Raw genomic sequence first — 15,698 nt, 5'->3', positions numbered from 1 at the left:
CACCAACTCCTTGGGTTCAGGTGGTTTGCTAGAGTGGCTCACAGAACTCAGAAACATTTACTCACTAAATTACCTACCGGTTTATTATAAAAGGCTGTAAGTCAGGATGAGGCAGATGAAGAGATGCCCAGAGTCAGGTCCGGGAGAAGGGATACAGAGCTTCCGCACCCTCCCCAGGCACGCCACTCTCCCCCAGACCTCCCTGTTCAGCCTCCTGTTTGCACGGTTATGGAGTCTCGATGCCAGGAATGAAGACCGAATCCATGCTGCTGATTATAAATCACAGCATCCCAGCTACTTTCTGAGAGGCGCTGGGTCACCGCCCAGGGAGAGCCAGTGTGCCCAGCAGCACAGAGAGCTCAGAGCACACAGAAGCTGGGCCAGGACACAGAACCCACAGGCCTCTCGGGCAAAACTCATCCCTTTCCTGATTGCCGGGGACGTCGAGAATCCTGCTGGTCACACCTAAAGTATCTGTTAACTCAAAAACTAAGGATTGAAGATCTTCACAAGCCCATTTATGCTTCTAATTATAATCTGTGACTTTGAGAATTTGCCATGGATGAGCAAAAGTTTAGATACTATGTTTAATCTCTATGTGAATTTTATCTTCCTACTTTATTATGTCCTACACACACTTTTATCTTTCATTACATATACGCAAGGACATAGTTTTCTGTATCTCAAGATGGAAATGCTGTTGCTTTATTGAAGTGCATCCACGCTAGCGTTGCCGAGCCACCCCACACGGGAAGGACAGAGAGACGCGGGCCTCTGTCCTAGGAGCGTGGCCCTAACTCTAAGGGGGAGTCCTGCACTGTCAGTAATAAACCAAAATGCAATAAAATCATTTCTACGTGTTGTGAAAAGATATGAGGTATGATTGATACTCTTTAATAGCCCCAAAGGTAAGAAAACTGAATGAATACTATTTTTTCAAATGTCAAAGTTCTGAATAATTTTACAGATCAAGAGATTCAGCATATTTCCTCCTCTCGGCTCCATTTGTAAGAGCTAGAAGAATACCCCAGTTGCCTGATGCAACTATAAAACCTTTGCAATCTGTCAACCCTGGAAATGATCCTCCTGCCTCCAAAAAAGCAAGCTGCATTTCCATTCAAGAGTGTTACATCTTTCTTCCTTCAAGGGGCCCTTTTATAACACAGCACGAACACTCAGCTTTTGCTTACGTACAGATTTTTGTCATTGAAACACCTAGTAGCCTGCAGACCTGGGAAAACGTAATTCAAAAAGTAATTTATATGCTGGCATTTACTACCCTCTTTCGTATAAAATGCAATTTCCCTGGCTTATACTATAAAGTTGTAATTATTCTTTACTTCTCGCTGGTCCATGATGAAATATACAGTGTTTTTGTAAAAGTCATATATTAGGGGCGCCTGGGTGGCTCAGTCGATTAAGCGTCTGCCTTCGGCTCAGGCCATGATCCCGGGGTCCTGGGATGGAGCCCCGCATCAGGCTCCCCGCTCATTGGGGAACCTGCTTCTCCCTCTGCCTCTGCAGCTCCCTCTGCTTATTCTCTCATTCCCTCTCTATCTCTATGTCAAATAAATAAAATCTTTCTTGAAAAGTCATATACTAGCCTTCATGAGATCGCACATCAACACCAGTATATGAAATCCTGACAAATATGCACCTACGTCCTGCATACTCCTTTGTAAAGCCCGTCTCTTCCACAGGACACCCTGAGACTAAACAATATGCATTATGACAGGGACTTTGCACTGTTCATTTTTTACTTTTCCTCTATCACCTTTCTGAAGCCACATGAGAGGCATCAGCTAATTCTGAGAATAAAGTGGCCTTTGAAGGGGTTAACTGTTTTAACTCCTTATTGATCGGGTAAAACATTACTTAATTTCAAAAGATGATGAGAAAGTGACATTAGCACTCAGAATCAACCTGTCCAGTGGAAACCTGAGTGCGGTTGCAGGTAAGAGAGGGCTTCCTGACGAATCCTGTTTCACAAATACTTCGGAGCAATGCCTGTGCACGTTGCGGATGCACGTGGAGCACAACAATGAAAGATAATCCTCGTTCCGTAACCTAGATGAGATTTTGGTTTGGTGGATGTTCTTTGCCAAGTCGGAAAGCGGTGGGTCTCAACCCCACAGGGTGGAGTCTGCCATATGCAAAGGGAAGGACGTTTCTGCCTTGCGTTACAGAGGACAGGGGAAGAGAGGCATGATGTGTTGATATTTATGGGGAACTGAGTGCCTTTCCGAGAGGGAGGAAGCTGGACTCTATTGTGCAACAGGGCTTAAGGTGTGAGAGAGACAGGTTTGCAATCATCCTGGAGAGGGTGGGAGACGAAGCTAGTCAACGAGGGTCTCACTGACCCGATGGGCCAGGAAGAGTGAGAAAGCCCGAGATGTGCGACAACAGAGCCCCCAGAGCGCCCTCGCAGCTCGGTCCGGGCGCGACCATGACGGGGCGCTCCACGATGAGCTCTCTGCAAGGGCACGGCTGAGCTCGGATTCTTTTCCTCCTTGTTCTCGGTTGTGGGAACGCACACAAATTATGGGAGTCTGCAATCCCACGCCAGTTTCTAATGGGGAAGGAATGCTGTTTACCGGAAAAACCAGGACACTAAAAGGCAAACTTACTTTACAGGACAGATGAAATCCCCGCGAGCAGGAACAAAAGGTCTGAAGAACTTGGGTCTGAGGAGGAAGCTGGGGAGGGACGAAGGGGAAAGGACGGAAGGACGAACTTTGAGGACAAGATGAAGAGGTGACACTCTCAGAACTCAGGACAGATCTGTTACGTGGCGAATATTTTCTAAAGCACGTGTTGGCTGCCATCTACAAAATGGATAGTGAAGAAAGACTGGAGACAGATACTAATTAGGAAAGTATTTTAATTCTAAGAAAGAGGTGGGAACGGCCTGAACATGGCAAAGAATTTGACAGATCCCACCTAGCATCTGACATCAGAGACAGAAGGAGTTTTTAAAGAATTGCATTTCTGGAGAAAAAGGAGACGTCCTGAAGACGGCCTCTGGGGCTCTGGTGTGAACAGAAGGGTGAAGGGTGCAGCTGTGTGCCGCAGGAGAGCCTGGGAGAGCCTCCCACTCCCCCTTCCTTCCTTCTCCCCGGGCACTGACTTCTCTGCACCCTCGGGGCTCTTTCCAGTCTCTGCACTTGCACGCACTCCACACTCGTGTGGGCTGATGCCTGTGCCTCATGGGCCCATGGCGGCCCTCCCTGCTCTTCAGGGCTCTCCTTTTCCACTGCCACCTTAGCATCTTCTACTTCCACGGTGCCTTACGGCTCCGTGTGCAATGGACTGATGCTCGTGTGATCTTGTGTACATGCTTATCTTCCAAACTCAACATTAGGCAGAGATCAGAATGCATCTAGTGCTGCAATAATGTGTGCGTGCACATGTGTGCGTTCAGGCGTGTGCATGTATCTCTGTGTGTGTGCGTGTGCGCACGTGTGTGCATGGGTATGCATGTATCTGTGTATGTGTGTGTTTTGTATGTGTGCACGTGTATACGTGTGTGTGCATGTGTGTGTGCACGTGTGCGTACATGTGTATGCATGTATCTGTGTGTGCGTGTGCATTTTGTGTGTACACACGCATGTGTGTGCGCATATGTGTGTGCGTGTGCACGTGTGCGTGGATGCGTATGGACGTGTCTGTGTGTGCGTGTGCGTTTTGTATGTGTGCACGGGTATGTGTGTGTGCGTGCGCACATGTGTGCGTGGATGTGTATGCATGTATGTGTGTACATGTGTGTTTTGTATGTGTGCACATGTATATGTGTATGCTTGTGTGCATGTGTGCACGTGTGCGTGCATGTATCTGTGTGTGCGTGTGCGTTTTGTATATCTGCGTATTTCTGTGTGCACATGTGTGCGTGCATGCGTATGCATGTGTGCGTCCGTGTGTTTTGTATGTGTGTACGTGAACATGTGTATGTGTGTGTGCGTGTGCATGTGTATGCATGTATATGTGTGCTTGTGTGTTCTGTATGTGTGTATGTGTATGCGTGCGTGCGCGTGCATGCGTATGCATATATCTGTGTGTGCGTGTGCGTTTTGTATGTCTGCGTATTTCTATGTGTGCGTGCATGCGTATGCATGTATCTCTGTGTGCATGTGCATTTTGTATGCGCGCACGTGTATATGTATATGCGTGTGCACGTGTGCGTGCATGCGTATGCATGTATCTGTGTGTGCGTGTGCATTTTGTATGTGCACGTGTATGTGTATGCGTGCGTGCGTACGTGTGCATGCATGCATATGCATGTATCTGTGTGTGCACGTGCATTTTGTATGTGTGCATGTGTGCGTGCATGCATATGCATGTATCTCTGTGTGTGCGTGTGCGTTTTGTATGTGCACGTGTATGCGTATGCATGTGTGCGTGTTTTGTATCTGTGTACGTGAACATGTGTATGTGTGTGTGCACGTGTGTGTGCATGTGTATGCATGTATATCTGTGCGTTCTGTATGTGTGCACGTGTATGTGTATGCGTGTGCACGTGTGCGTGCATGCGTATGCATGTATCTGTGTGCATGTGCGTTTTGTATGGGTGCACGTGTATATGTGTGTGCGTGTGTGCATGCATATGCATGCATCTGTGTGTGTGCGTGTGTGTTTTGCATGTGCACGTGTATATGTATGCATGTGTGCGTGCGTGTGCATGTGTGTGCATGTAGGTGTGCGTTTTGTATGCGTGCACGTGTATGTGTATGTGTGTGTGCATGTGTATGTGTGCGTGTGCGCATGCATGCGTATGCATGTATCTGTGTGCGTGTGTGGATATGTGTATGTGTCTGGATTTTTGGGACATGCGCGCACAAGCACATATACACAAATACATGGCACATGTACACTAGATCGTGTACACTTGGTCTATGCGGTATACACACTATGTAGTGCACCTGTGTTTATCATACAGTAGAGTCTAACACAGTAAGTATCCCCATCATTTGACACAGTCATGTCATAATTCACAGCCCTACATTTCAGGTTGAGGAGTGGCTAGATGACAGGATTGAAAAATCAGTATAAGTTGCTAAACATATAGAAAAGTTTCCATGAGAAGTTTTAGGTAAAAGCTGTGTTCTACCCAGACTCATACAAAGATATCGTCGACTGTTTCAAATACATTTAATCTCCAAAGAGACGGTTTCTCAAGCAGGTAAGGAAGCTCTGTTTCTAGGACTTTTTTGAAAGCATCATTTCAAACAGACCTGCTCATTCTGATCCGATGTTTCTCAGGTGGTAGAAGATAATTACAAACAATGACTGCGTCTAATTCTGCATAGCAAGGCTCGCCTTTCCGAAATTCAGACAAGGTTTTAGCCCATTCTTCTAACCTCTGCACCAGACCCATGATGAAAGGCAGACACCACGGGGCTCGACTCGAAGGGAATCGACATCACACGCCCCTTTCATCTGCCCCTTTCCTGGAAAGCTTGCCAGGCACTTCTCCACTGTGGCTCTAACCTGTCCCCTCTTGTGAGCAAAGCCAGCAACAAGAAAGGGACTTATTTTCTGGCTCAGATAGGAGTGCCATGTAAGACTCTCCTTTTGCTTTGCACAGTTTGTGGCAAACATACTAGTTTAGGAAAACTGGAAACTAGGAAAATCAATATGGGAATAACTTACTACCTGGAATATGAAGGGATGGTGAGCGCTGGGGAATACCCGTGAAAATGGGTGTGTCACCTGTCACGTTTTTAGGAGACCTAAGTTTTCTTGTTACATTTCCATTATGACACCAACATATTACATAGTCAGTGGATAAAAATCAAAAGAGAAACTTCAAAGGGGAAAGTGTCTGACGCACGGTCGTTCTAGAGGTCATCTAGCTCGGCATTGTAGGTTTACTGCCCGCAAGATTTACGGGGTCACGATTCCAGGTGAGACCCCCCCCCCCCCCCCGCTGCCGCCACCCCTCTCTTGGGCGAGTGCTGGCTTTCGTGCTCACCCGACCACAAGCACGAGGCACTTACTGCGGCTGGTGGCATGCATGGGCGTGAAGTGCAGGGAGGCCTTGGCCCCCTTCAGGCGCGTCTGCCCCCAGTATGCGATGGCCTGCAGCTCCACGGTGTAGCCATAGTCCGGCTGGAGTCTGTCCAGAAGCACGGAATTCTGGGACTGCAGAGGAGGACAAGATGCGCCAAGCCCATTACAAGCGTGCCCTGCCTGTCCCTCCTTCATCCCAAAGCCAGATGGTCCTCGTGAAGCACACATCCACCTCTACCCGACGTATGCCTTCATTTTCTAAGGTCACACAATTCTCCTCAGCTTGAGCATCTGAAAATGCAGTTTTACTCTGCATCCAGATACATTTTATAGAATGGCCAAACATATTTTTTTTGGAAACGGTTCCTTATCCTAATTACTGGATCCTCTCCGATACTATAGACATGAGTAATTCTGTCGCCTCCCATCCTAGACACCACTTCACGGAGAAAAGAGACGGGTTTGTCATAACCTGACAGAAGCTCATGTTGGCATATACCTGGAAAAATTATGAATTGACATTCACTATTTCTTTACTATTTCTTTTAAATCTTCTCTGAGTGACTTTCAATCAAAAGTAGTAAGAAAAATCATCCTAAGAAAATGCTTTAAGATTTTTTTTGTCATCATTACTGTTAATACCAAGCACTCATCCAAGTGTGTGTGTGTGTGTGTGTGTGTGTGTGTGTGTGTGTGATTTGCAGCATTAAGCGAAGCTGGAGGCCGGACAGGAATTCTACTAAACACTGAGAGACCCAGTGACACATCGGAGCAAACCAGGTGTCTGATCGAGGCTCCGAGACATGAGCACAAGTCTGATAACTCTGAGTCTGGTGCTTTTTCAAGGGTTACAGGAATACAGGATAGGAAACACCCTTGCAAGAACTCGTAACGAAGAAAAATCAGGTCGTGTGTCTTACCATGCAAACATTTGTCAAACTATCATGCGTGTGGTGAGATTCAAGAGCTCCTTGACTATAAGGCTCGCCAAGAAACAGTCTAGGTGGTGGTATTGACATTTACGAAGGACAGGAAGTATCCACCGGTAACACAACTCCAAACGGCAGGCCACCGGCAACACGCACTTCCCAGTAGAGAGTATTCCCAGTTTTCTGTGTGCAGTGTCCTTGCTGTGGGAAGGGTATCATCTGGAATCATCAAACACTGAGTCACATAAGTAACTCCTGTGTTTAAGTTCCACAGTCACCTGGTAACATTCTGATCGTCATTTCAGGTCTTGTGAGATCTCTTTTCAGCAAGAGAACAGGCTTTTCGGGCACCTGGGTGGCTCAGTTGGTTAAGCAACTGCCTTCGGCTCAGGTCATGATCTTGGAGTCCTGGGATCGAGTCCCGCATCGGGCTCCCTGCTCGGCGGGGAGTCTGCTTCTCCCTCTAACTCTCCCCGCTCTCATGTACTCTCTCTCTCTCTCTCTCTCATTCTCACTCTCTCAAAATAAATCAATCTTAAAAAAAAAAGAGAGAGAGAGAGAACAGGCTTTTCATGGGCATGTCAGAAGCGTGAGCATTAACGCTCACTGTAAATTATAGATGGTTTCGCTTTATGATTCGGGCGTTTGAGGGGTGAATGATCAGACCTCGGCCATCGTCATCTGTTTGGCTCTGGAAGGCTGATGGCAGAGCTGGAAGTCTGAGCGTCAGACGCCAGGCCGTGGCTACCTCTCCACAGGGAGGCAGGGCCCGAGCTCTGCCCCTGGTACCGCCACAGAAAAACCCTCTCGGGGCCTCGTGGTGGACCGTCTACCTCTCTGATAGTGTGTCTGCATAAACTACCAATTCTCACTTTCTTCTCCTGGGGGTTACCTGTCGGGTGGCTTATCACTCTCCTCAAACTGTTACCTCCTGAGTAAAAGAAAATGCACTTTTGAAAGAGCATCCCCTTGAAAAATCCCCCTCTCTTCTTATTTACCAAGGATATTAGAGTGGTATCTTAGGGAATGGGAACATATTGATCGCCAAAAAGGAAATTTCATAATTTCCCATGTTCTTCTGGATTTCTCCAGTTCCTAATCCTAATCTCAATTGGTCAGATTTTAACATTGAGAACTTAGGGGTCCGCAGGACCTATACCTTGCCTACAGTGGATCCAAAAATGTAAGTCACTCATAAGACAGTGACCTACAGTTTTGGCTCATCTGGCCTATTAATGACTTCAAGAAAATCTACAGTTCAAGTTTTATTTATCTAATTGATATAGAATAGAAATACACTGCAAAGTTTCCTAGTAACCGGTGACGCTGCCTGCTGACTGACAGCATCCATGCGTGTGTGCACCTGCATGTGTGTGTGCGTGCGTGCAGACCCTGTAACCACTGCACACGTCACATTTTGCTTCCAACCCCTATGATCCCACAACCTGAGCTCCTTTAAATCTTCCTATGACATAACCGGGCATTGCCAATTACCGCTTATTGTGAAGTCCATGAAAATAAAGAACGGGACTGTCAGAAAGTTTCTTAAAAATAAAACCAAAATAGGCATCAGCTAAATATCGAGGATATGGCCTTTTTGACACGTTTTAGAATTCTAAATGGCACAGAAATCGGAATCTTCACCGCCCCCCCCAAAAAAGTCTTGTTATTCTTTTTAAAAAAATATTTTCAAACATGTATTTTTTATGGAATTCAGCTTTATAAGTTAGGGGGAAGTTGTTTATGTAAGTTTTCTAACAATAAAGGAAACCGAGGAACTCCTTTTTCTGCACTAAAAATTTCATACGATGCCAAATGTTCACTCTCATAGAAATCTCATTTCAGAAAATGGTTCAGTGGAGACTTTATTTCTTGGCATCTGGAAAATAAACAATCCCAAGTTCTTTTAATCAATGAGAACAATATATTGTCAAACATGCATTTTCTAAGCTGATTAGCTTACAGAGGAAAATCCCCTGTGACAGGAAAGACACGGACATTTGCGCGTCGATTTATAAGGATCTCAAACAAAAGCAAAGAAGATGTAAATGTAAAAGACATTTTGAGTTCTGTTATTTTCTATGACTGGACAGTCAAGACAAAATGATTTCTGTTCCTCTCCTGGAGTTGTGGCTGCCATTTGGATAGGAGTACGTCGATGGGCTACATTCAGCTTTTTTTCACCTAAAATGCCAAAGGCAAAACTTGTGGAATGGCCCTCCATTCTCTGTACTTCCTCAGCCCAAAAAGAGGGATGGGAAGCTTTCTTTCACCCGTTCCTTCTCTGAGCTCAGCAGAGGCCACCCTCCGATCTGTCGCCTTGAGTTCAAGTACACCGTGTAAGAAGACGCCACTCTTTCTTCTCACGCCCACTTACCCCATCTGTGGTCTTTCTCCGCTTCTTTTTTGTGGGGACAAGGGATTTGCTGCTGACCGTCCAACTCCAAAACACCTTGTAGTGGTGCACAGGGATGTCTGGTTCCTCGGGGAGATCCCAAACCACAGCCACGGTCACGGTGTTGTCACTGTTTACGGTAGAATTTGCAAGCCGGAGGTTGGCCGGCGCGGGCGGTGCAGATGGATCTGAAATCCAGGAGAAAGACAAACCACATACTCAAGTACCAAGGTGACAACAAGACCCAGATCCTTGTATGGCTAATGACTACATGGTCAACACGTGAGCACTGCCCTTTACGTGTAGAAAAGCTGAAAACAAATACAACCCCCCTCCCCACCCCCCCGTAAGCCTCAAATGAAAATACGGACTACAAAACAGTAAGATACATTTGTTTGGGCTGTATCTGTAATCCAGAAGGCTCCTGGTAGGCATTTACATAACCACGATAACCCAGCTAAATTTTCACTGTACAGAAATGGATAAGTTTGTATAAAACATGGTAAAATTTGGGGCACCTGGGTGGGTCAGTCGGTTAAGCATCGGACTCTTGGTTTTGGCTCAGGTCACGGTCCCACAGTCATGAGATCCAGCCCGTGCCGGGCTCTGCGCTCAGCACAGAGTCTGCCTGGGATGCTTTCTCCCTGTCCCTCTCCCTCTGCCCTTCCCCGCTCGCACGCTATCAAATAAATAAAATCTTTAAAGAAAACAAAAAAAGAAAGAAAACAAAACATGGTAAAATTCCTTTTAGGCTGGTTGACATTAAATAGGTCGGTAAAGGAGACCTGCCTTTGAAAACTCTGGAAAGAAAAAGATAGAAATCCCGCTCTCACAAGTAACTGCTTTCATCTTAGTGGCCCTGTAGCTTTTGATCCTTGCTTCAGCAAGAGCAACAAGGGAGATCAGCAAAAATAAAGCATTTTTTCTTAATCTACATTACAAATTAGATGACATACGGATAACATCCATTTTTGTAATTTCACCATTTCTGGCTTGTCACATAAACCAAAACCTTCTCAACTGTCAAGAGACAGACTAGGCTCTGGAATTATTACCCTACAAATCTCCATTTTAAATATATATAACAAAGATGACTACATACGCACAAGCTAGACGGTCTTTCCTTCATTCTCTGCCATGAAGTGAGCAAGTGTAGATGCCGCTCACCACAAATTATTTACAGATGGTTTTGTTTGAAGATGTCTTCCCAGAAAAATGCTGTCAAGAATTCGAATTATAATACCATCTGCATGAGAAGTGCAAAGAAGTTACATCTAACTTGATATAAATGAAGAAGACCGAGGGAAAAATACCTGTGTTTTTACTGTCAGGACCGTTTGTGATTTGGGAATGATGAAAACATGAATTATTTTTAAAGATATCTTGTTTTCTCTGAGATATATAGGGAAGGATGGGAGGTTTGGTTGACTGCTTAGTTTTTTAAAAACGAGAACATTTCGTAGTTGCTTTTTCAGGTAAGTGCCTAATCCAGAGCACGTTTCGTGATACTGTCGATAGGGTGGTTCTGCAACAGTCAACTTCAGGAACCTTCTGGGAGCGCCCAAGACATACACTGGGATGTGCTGATGCGGTGAGTCCCGGTGGGGCCCCTGTATGTATATGTTTTGTGTATTTATATAAATATGTATTTATAGGTTTTATGTAAGCTATTTTCGATGTAAAATGCACACGTAATTCTGAAGCAGATGGTCTATGTGCAGGCTACAACTTGAAAAGGATTGCACGCGATGGCCAGAAAGCAGGAGGGGTGCACATGGCTCCCTTGTGCGTAAGCTGGAAGACGCTGGTTTCCCTCAGCCTGGGCAGGGGAAGCACCGGGTTCCTTGTGGTGCTGGCTCAGCAGAGCCGCCGAGAAGCCCCACTCCCATCATCCACACGGAGTGACACCGCTCATCAGCACCCTCTCTCTGAGTCATAGTCTCCACCTGACACCACCCTGCCAAATTTCCCTTTGGTCCCGCAGGACACGGATTCTCTTCTTGCGCTCCGCCCCCGCCCACCCCACCCCACCCCCGCCCGGTTTGTCCCCATGCCACCATCTCTAAACAGGACAGCACCCAGCCCCTGAACTCGGGGACCTCCCTCTTCTCTCTCGTGTACTCGCACTTGCTAGGGATCTCATCCGGTCCCAACTTTACCTAAAGTCTTTGTGCCGCTGACTCTCAGCTGTATGTCTCCAAGAGAGATTCTGCCCCAAACGGAGAGTCCAACATTCGATGGTTTTCCTGTCAGCTCCACGTGGAGGTCTCAGAGCCAACTCGAAAGTAATGTGTCCAGCACTCAAATCGTCATTGTTGTCACAGCCCACCACGCGGGCTACCATTTCAGTAAATGGAAACCCCTTCCTTCCGCCTAACCAGACTGAAAACCCTGAGGTCACACACTTCTGGTGCTCTCATGTCCCTTCAGCAACACCTGGGAGCACTGACTTCAAAATACATCCAGAGTGGACGGCTTTTCCCCACTGCCTGCACCGAGGCACCACCATCTTTCCCCCGTTATTGCAGAGACCTCCTATCAACACTCGCTCGTGCTGAGACCACCTCCCTGTAGGTCTCCTCACCACAGCACTCGGGGGATTCTTTACTGCACAGACCACGTCTCATTGCTACTGTGCTGCAGGCTTCCTGGCTCAGTGAGAGGCAAAGTGTTGCGGTCTCCCAAACATCCTGGCCTCACATTCGCTCCCAGATCCTTCCCCAGCCCCACCAGACCCCTCTGCTCTAGCCACGTGGCTCCCATGCGATTTCTCAGAGAGGACAACCACGAGGCTGAGGCTTTCCCCCTGGCTTTGCCTGTATGCCTTCCCCCACGTCTCCCCACGGCGGGCCCCTCACCCACCCACTGCGGGTCTGCCAGAAGCCACCCTGTTCAAAACAGCTAGCTACTCTTTCCTCCTGCCACCGAGAAAGCGTTCACCGTGACCTCCTCCTGCTTTCTTGTTCTCCCACAGCCCTTGTTACCAACTGACTTATTACGCACTCTGCTGTCTGCCTCCACTCACGAGAACGGAAGCTCCATGAGGGGAGGATCTTTTTTATCTGTTTGGTTCCCTTCTCTATTCCCGGCATTGAGAAGAGGGCCTAGCATGTAGCAGGCACTCGGGAAATCGTCGCTAAATGAGTAGATGGATGGATAACAAACACATTTCCTAACTGTTGGCTTTAATTTGTAAGGTGGTATTTCAGTGCCCGTTTTAAACCCCGTCAACCGGAATGGGTGAATCCCAACAAGACCGTGAAGTGAACTACAAAATCAAAGGGGAGGCTCTTTCCGGCTTGAAATAAGAGACTCCGAGCAATCCCCCTTCCTCTGCGGTAGGACTCCGACTGTTACCTAGAAAAAGGAGCTATAGACTTTTCCGAGAGGGAAACTAGTTTGCAAGCTAATCATCACTTCAAGGCCAGGAACAATCTCAGTATGTAAAGATGATCATAGCAGTACATGTCTTCAGCGATGCACCTGAATGTCTGTATGCTGAAAATAAGTAGTTACGTGAATTCTCCACTTATTCTAGGTGCACAGGAAGAGCTCAAAATCATCTCCTCTTCTCAAGAAATCCAAGTGTAATGTTGGGTATTTTGCCCGTGTCCTCAGCTACTCCATTCGGTACATACTCACTTACTGCCCTGGAAAACCTGATCACACCCTGGATGTGATCATAATGACCCAGAATCACGTCATCTCGTGGATGAAACATTATGAAACATGCAACAACGTAATTCCTAAGAATGACCTATGAGGAAATCATGCTTTCCAATATGTGAATTTGTATTTGCTTGACATTATCTGAAACGTAAAGCCCTTTCCGACAATTTACACTGTCAAGATGGTGGACTTCCATTAGCAAGATGAGACACCCCTAAAATAATCACAGTTCAATTATGAAGCAAAAGGCAGTTGCAGAGATTGTCTGGTTACTGCCCTGATTCTCCTCTGTAAACCAAATATTCATTTCTCCACTTATTCCCTGTAGATGTCAGGTGAGAGGCAGCCTGTCCCATTTCTCTAACCTGAAGGATTTCGTTTGCAGTCCAAAAGTTCCCATAGTCAAGCCATTCCCTGCCTTGTGTGATGGCTCCCCACATGACGAAGGAAAATATATTCCCTTTGCTGAATCACAGAATCTTTTCTTTCGGTTTGCACAATGTCTTAATTGCATTCAAATTTTGAAATGTCTCCTTGGAAGCAAGTCCGCATGTGAAAAAAAATATAAAGACTCTACATTTTAATAAAGCCCTAAGGGATTCTGCGATTTATTTACTTGGCACGTTTTTTTAGAAACTGGTGGAGGTCTTCAGGTTACAGAGGGAAAGTGACTTGTCCAAGGTCATTCAAGGAATGGGTGGCAGCAGAGTCAGGAGACTGAAGAGGAGGGCAGAAAGAGGAAGCTGAGGCTCTAAAATACACACCTACACATGCCACACTTCTAGCTGTGTCATACGTCACCATCATGACCATGGGCCGCTGTGCCGACAGAAAGAAAATACAGAAAGCCCTTTCGTGGGCAGTGTCCATCATAATAGTCTATAGAGTTCAGGGACTGACTGACTTTTTTGGTCAGGGAGCTGAGTAAACTTAACTTCAGGATTTGCAGACCACACGGTCTCTGTGGCAACCACCGAACTTTGCTACTGTAGCTCAAAAGCAGCCATGGAAAAGATGTCAACAAATGAGCCGTGTGCCGATAAAACTTTATCTGTAAAAGCAAGCAGCAAGGCAAATTTGGACCGCAGGCCACAGACTGCCAATCCCTGCGCTAGTCTTTCAAAAGCAGTGATAGCATTAGCTCTTGAAACTTGACACGAGCACCAGCTCTAACGTTAGAAATGTAGGGCTGTATTTTGTTGAGTAAATGTTGGACTTTTGTTCCCATTTTGCAGGTGGGGAAATTGAACGTGGGAGATTTATGCTCTAGAGCATAAAGTGGGGGGTGGGAGGGGGGTCAGAGTCATCACAAGAGCAATGCTCTCCAAGCCCTCCCTCTGAAGCTTAAGTCCGAGCACTTCTCCCCCACCTCGAAGTCCTTTCTGCTGCTTTGCACTCCCTCTGTGTGATCGCCCCAATTATCTGCAGAAACACATCTCAGGAAGCAGAAAGGAAGCATGCTTCCAAAGATAACTGACCTAGGGAGGCTGTGCTAGCTTTTTTCGACTTATCTACAACTTCAAGCAAGTGCAAGCTGCATCAATCATTTAGCATGAACATCCAGTGTTAGAGTTGGACAAGAATAGTTCCCTTTATTAACGATCATATGTGGTGCTTCCAGCCACGGAAGACGGAACATTAGGGTTTCCTCTTGGGAGGTGAAGGTTTCATTCTTTCTTTAACTTTTGGTGGACAATGCCACAAGTGAAAGGTAGTATGCAACCAGCAAGAAAGAGATGATAAATAAATAACCATCTACATATACACAAATATATTCAGACATGTGCATATAGAGGAACAACATATGTTCTAAGAAAATGAGTGTTAATTTTATTACTTACTTGATTTCCTCATATGGTATCCAGAGATCAAGCCTCCCACTGAAACGCATTATAGGAATCTCTCTCTCGAGGTACGTCATCGTGATTGAGTGGAGTTACATTTTTAAAGCAATGGTAGGACTACTCACACATTCTGCAACTGAATTAGAAGGTTGGTTCTAAAATTTAGCTTTTCTTTTCCTGTCCAGACTCAGCAGTTGGGACCGTTTTCCTTCCCTCATTAAAAAAAAAAAAAAAAAAAACCAGGAATCACCCTGCAGTATCTAGACACAAAACTCATAAGCCTTTGAAAAGCTGCAGAAGCTACACTGCAGGCAGGTTTCCAACTGCTCGATGGTTTCAAGATACAGGCACCCGGGAGTCTCGCCCAGTGGAAAGGGCGCTCACGGAGGAGCCGTGCAGAGGCATAAAGAGTCTCGAGGGTCCACACGGAGCATCAGGGAGCGTTATGACCCCAGTGATGCCTGTGCTCGGCTCACCGACACTCCGGAACGTATGCACGGAATAACAGCCAGCGCGCTACCTCTGAGCTCAGAAAACAATGCTCTCTGCTGCTTTTCCTTGGTAATGTATCCTGTACACGTGGGAAAACAGAGAAGGAAGGTGGAGGAGAAACCTTGAATTTGGAGGGAGTGAGTAGTCAAAGATGGTGGATGTAGTAGCTGAATGACAACAGAAGGTGGATTTTAACATTTTTCCTTCTACATTTCCCTTTAACATTTGCTATTTCAGAATGCTAAACGGATATTGACTAATTGCAAACATCCAAACAAATGTTGGCCTGCTTTTGGCAACATGCAAAAACAAAACAAAACAAAACAAAACAAAAAAACCCACAAAAAAATCAGACTTTGTTTT

The 15,698-nt window shown here is 46.2% G+C and overlaps 1 protein-coding gene across 4 annotated transcripts in view; it reads right to left on the bottom strand.

Annotated features, from left to right (window-relative positions):
• Window positions 1–15,698, bottom strand: part of ANOS1 (anosmin 1) — a 183,998-nt gene that overhangs the window by 31,842 nt on the left and 136,458 nt on the right. For all 4 annotated transcript variants that reach the window (XM_027608023.2, XM_027608026.2, XM_027608022.2 and 1 more), the window contains 2 exons: window positions 9,313–9,518; window positions 5,994–6,138 (listed from right to left, as the gene is read on the bottom strand). In XM_027608023.2, coding sequence (XP_027463824.1) covers window positions 5,994–6,138; window positions 9,313–9,518 — 351 coding nt within the window. The remainder of the gene's footprint in view (window positions 1–5,993; window positions 6,139–9,312; window positions 9,519–15,698) is intronic.

Source organism: Zalophus californianus, chromosome X (assembly GCF_009762305.2).
Source record: "Zalophus californianus isolate mZalCal1 chromosome X, mZalCal1.pri.v2, whole genome shotgun sequence".
Taxonomy (NCBI): domain Eukaryota; kingdom Metazoa; phylum Chordata; class Mammalia; order Carnivora; family Otariidae; genus Zalophus; species Zalophus californianus.
Note: the sequence above shows the minus strand (reverse complement) of the source record. Positions and strands in the feature narration are given on the sequence as shown.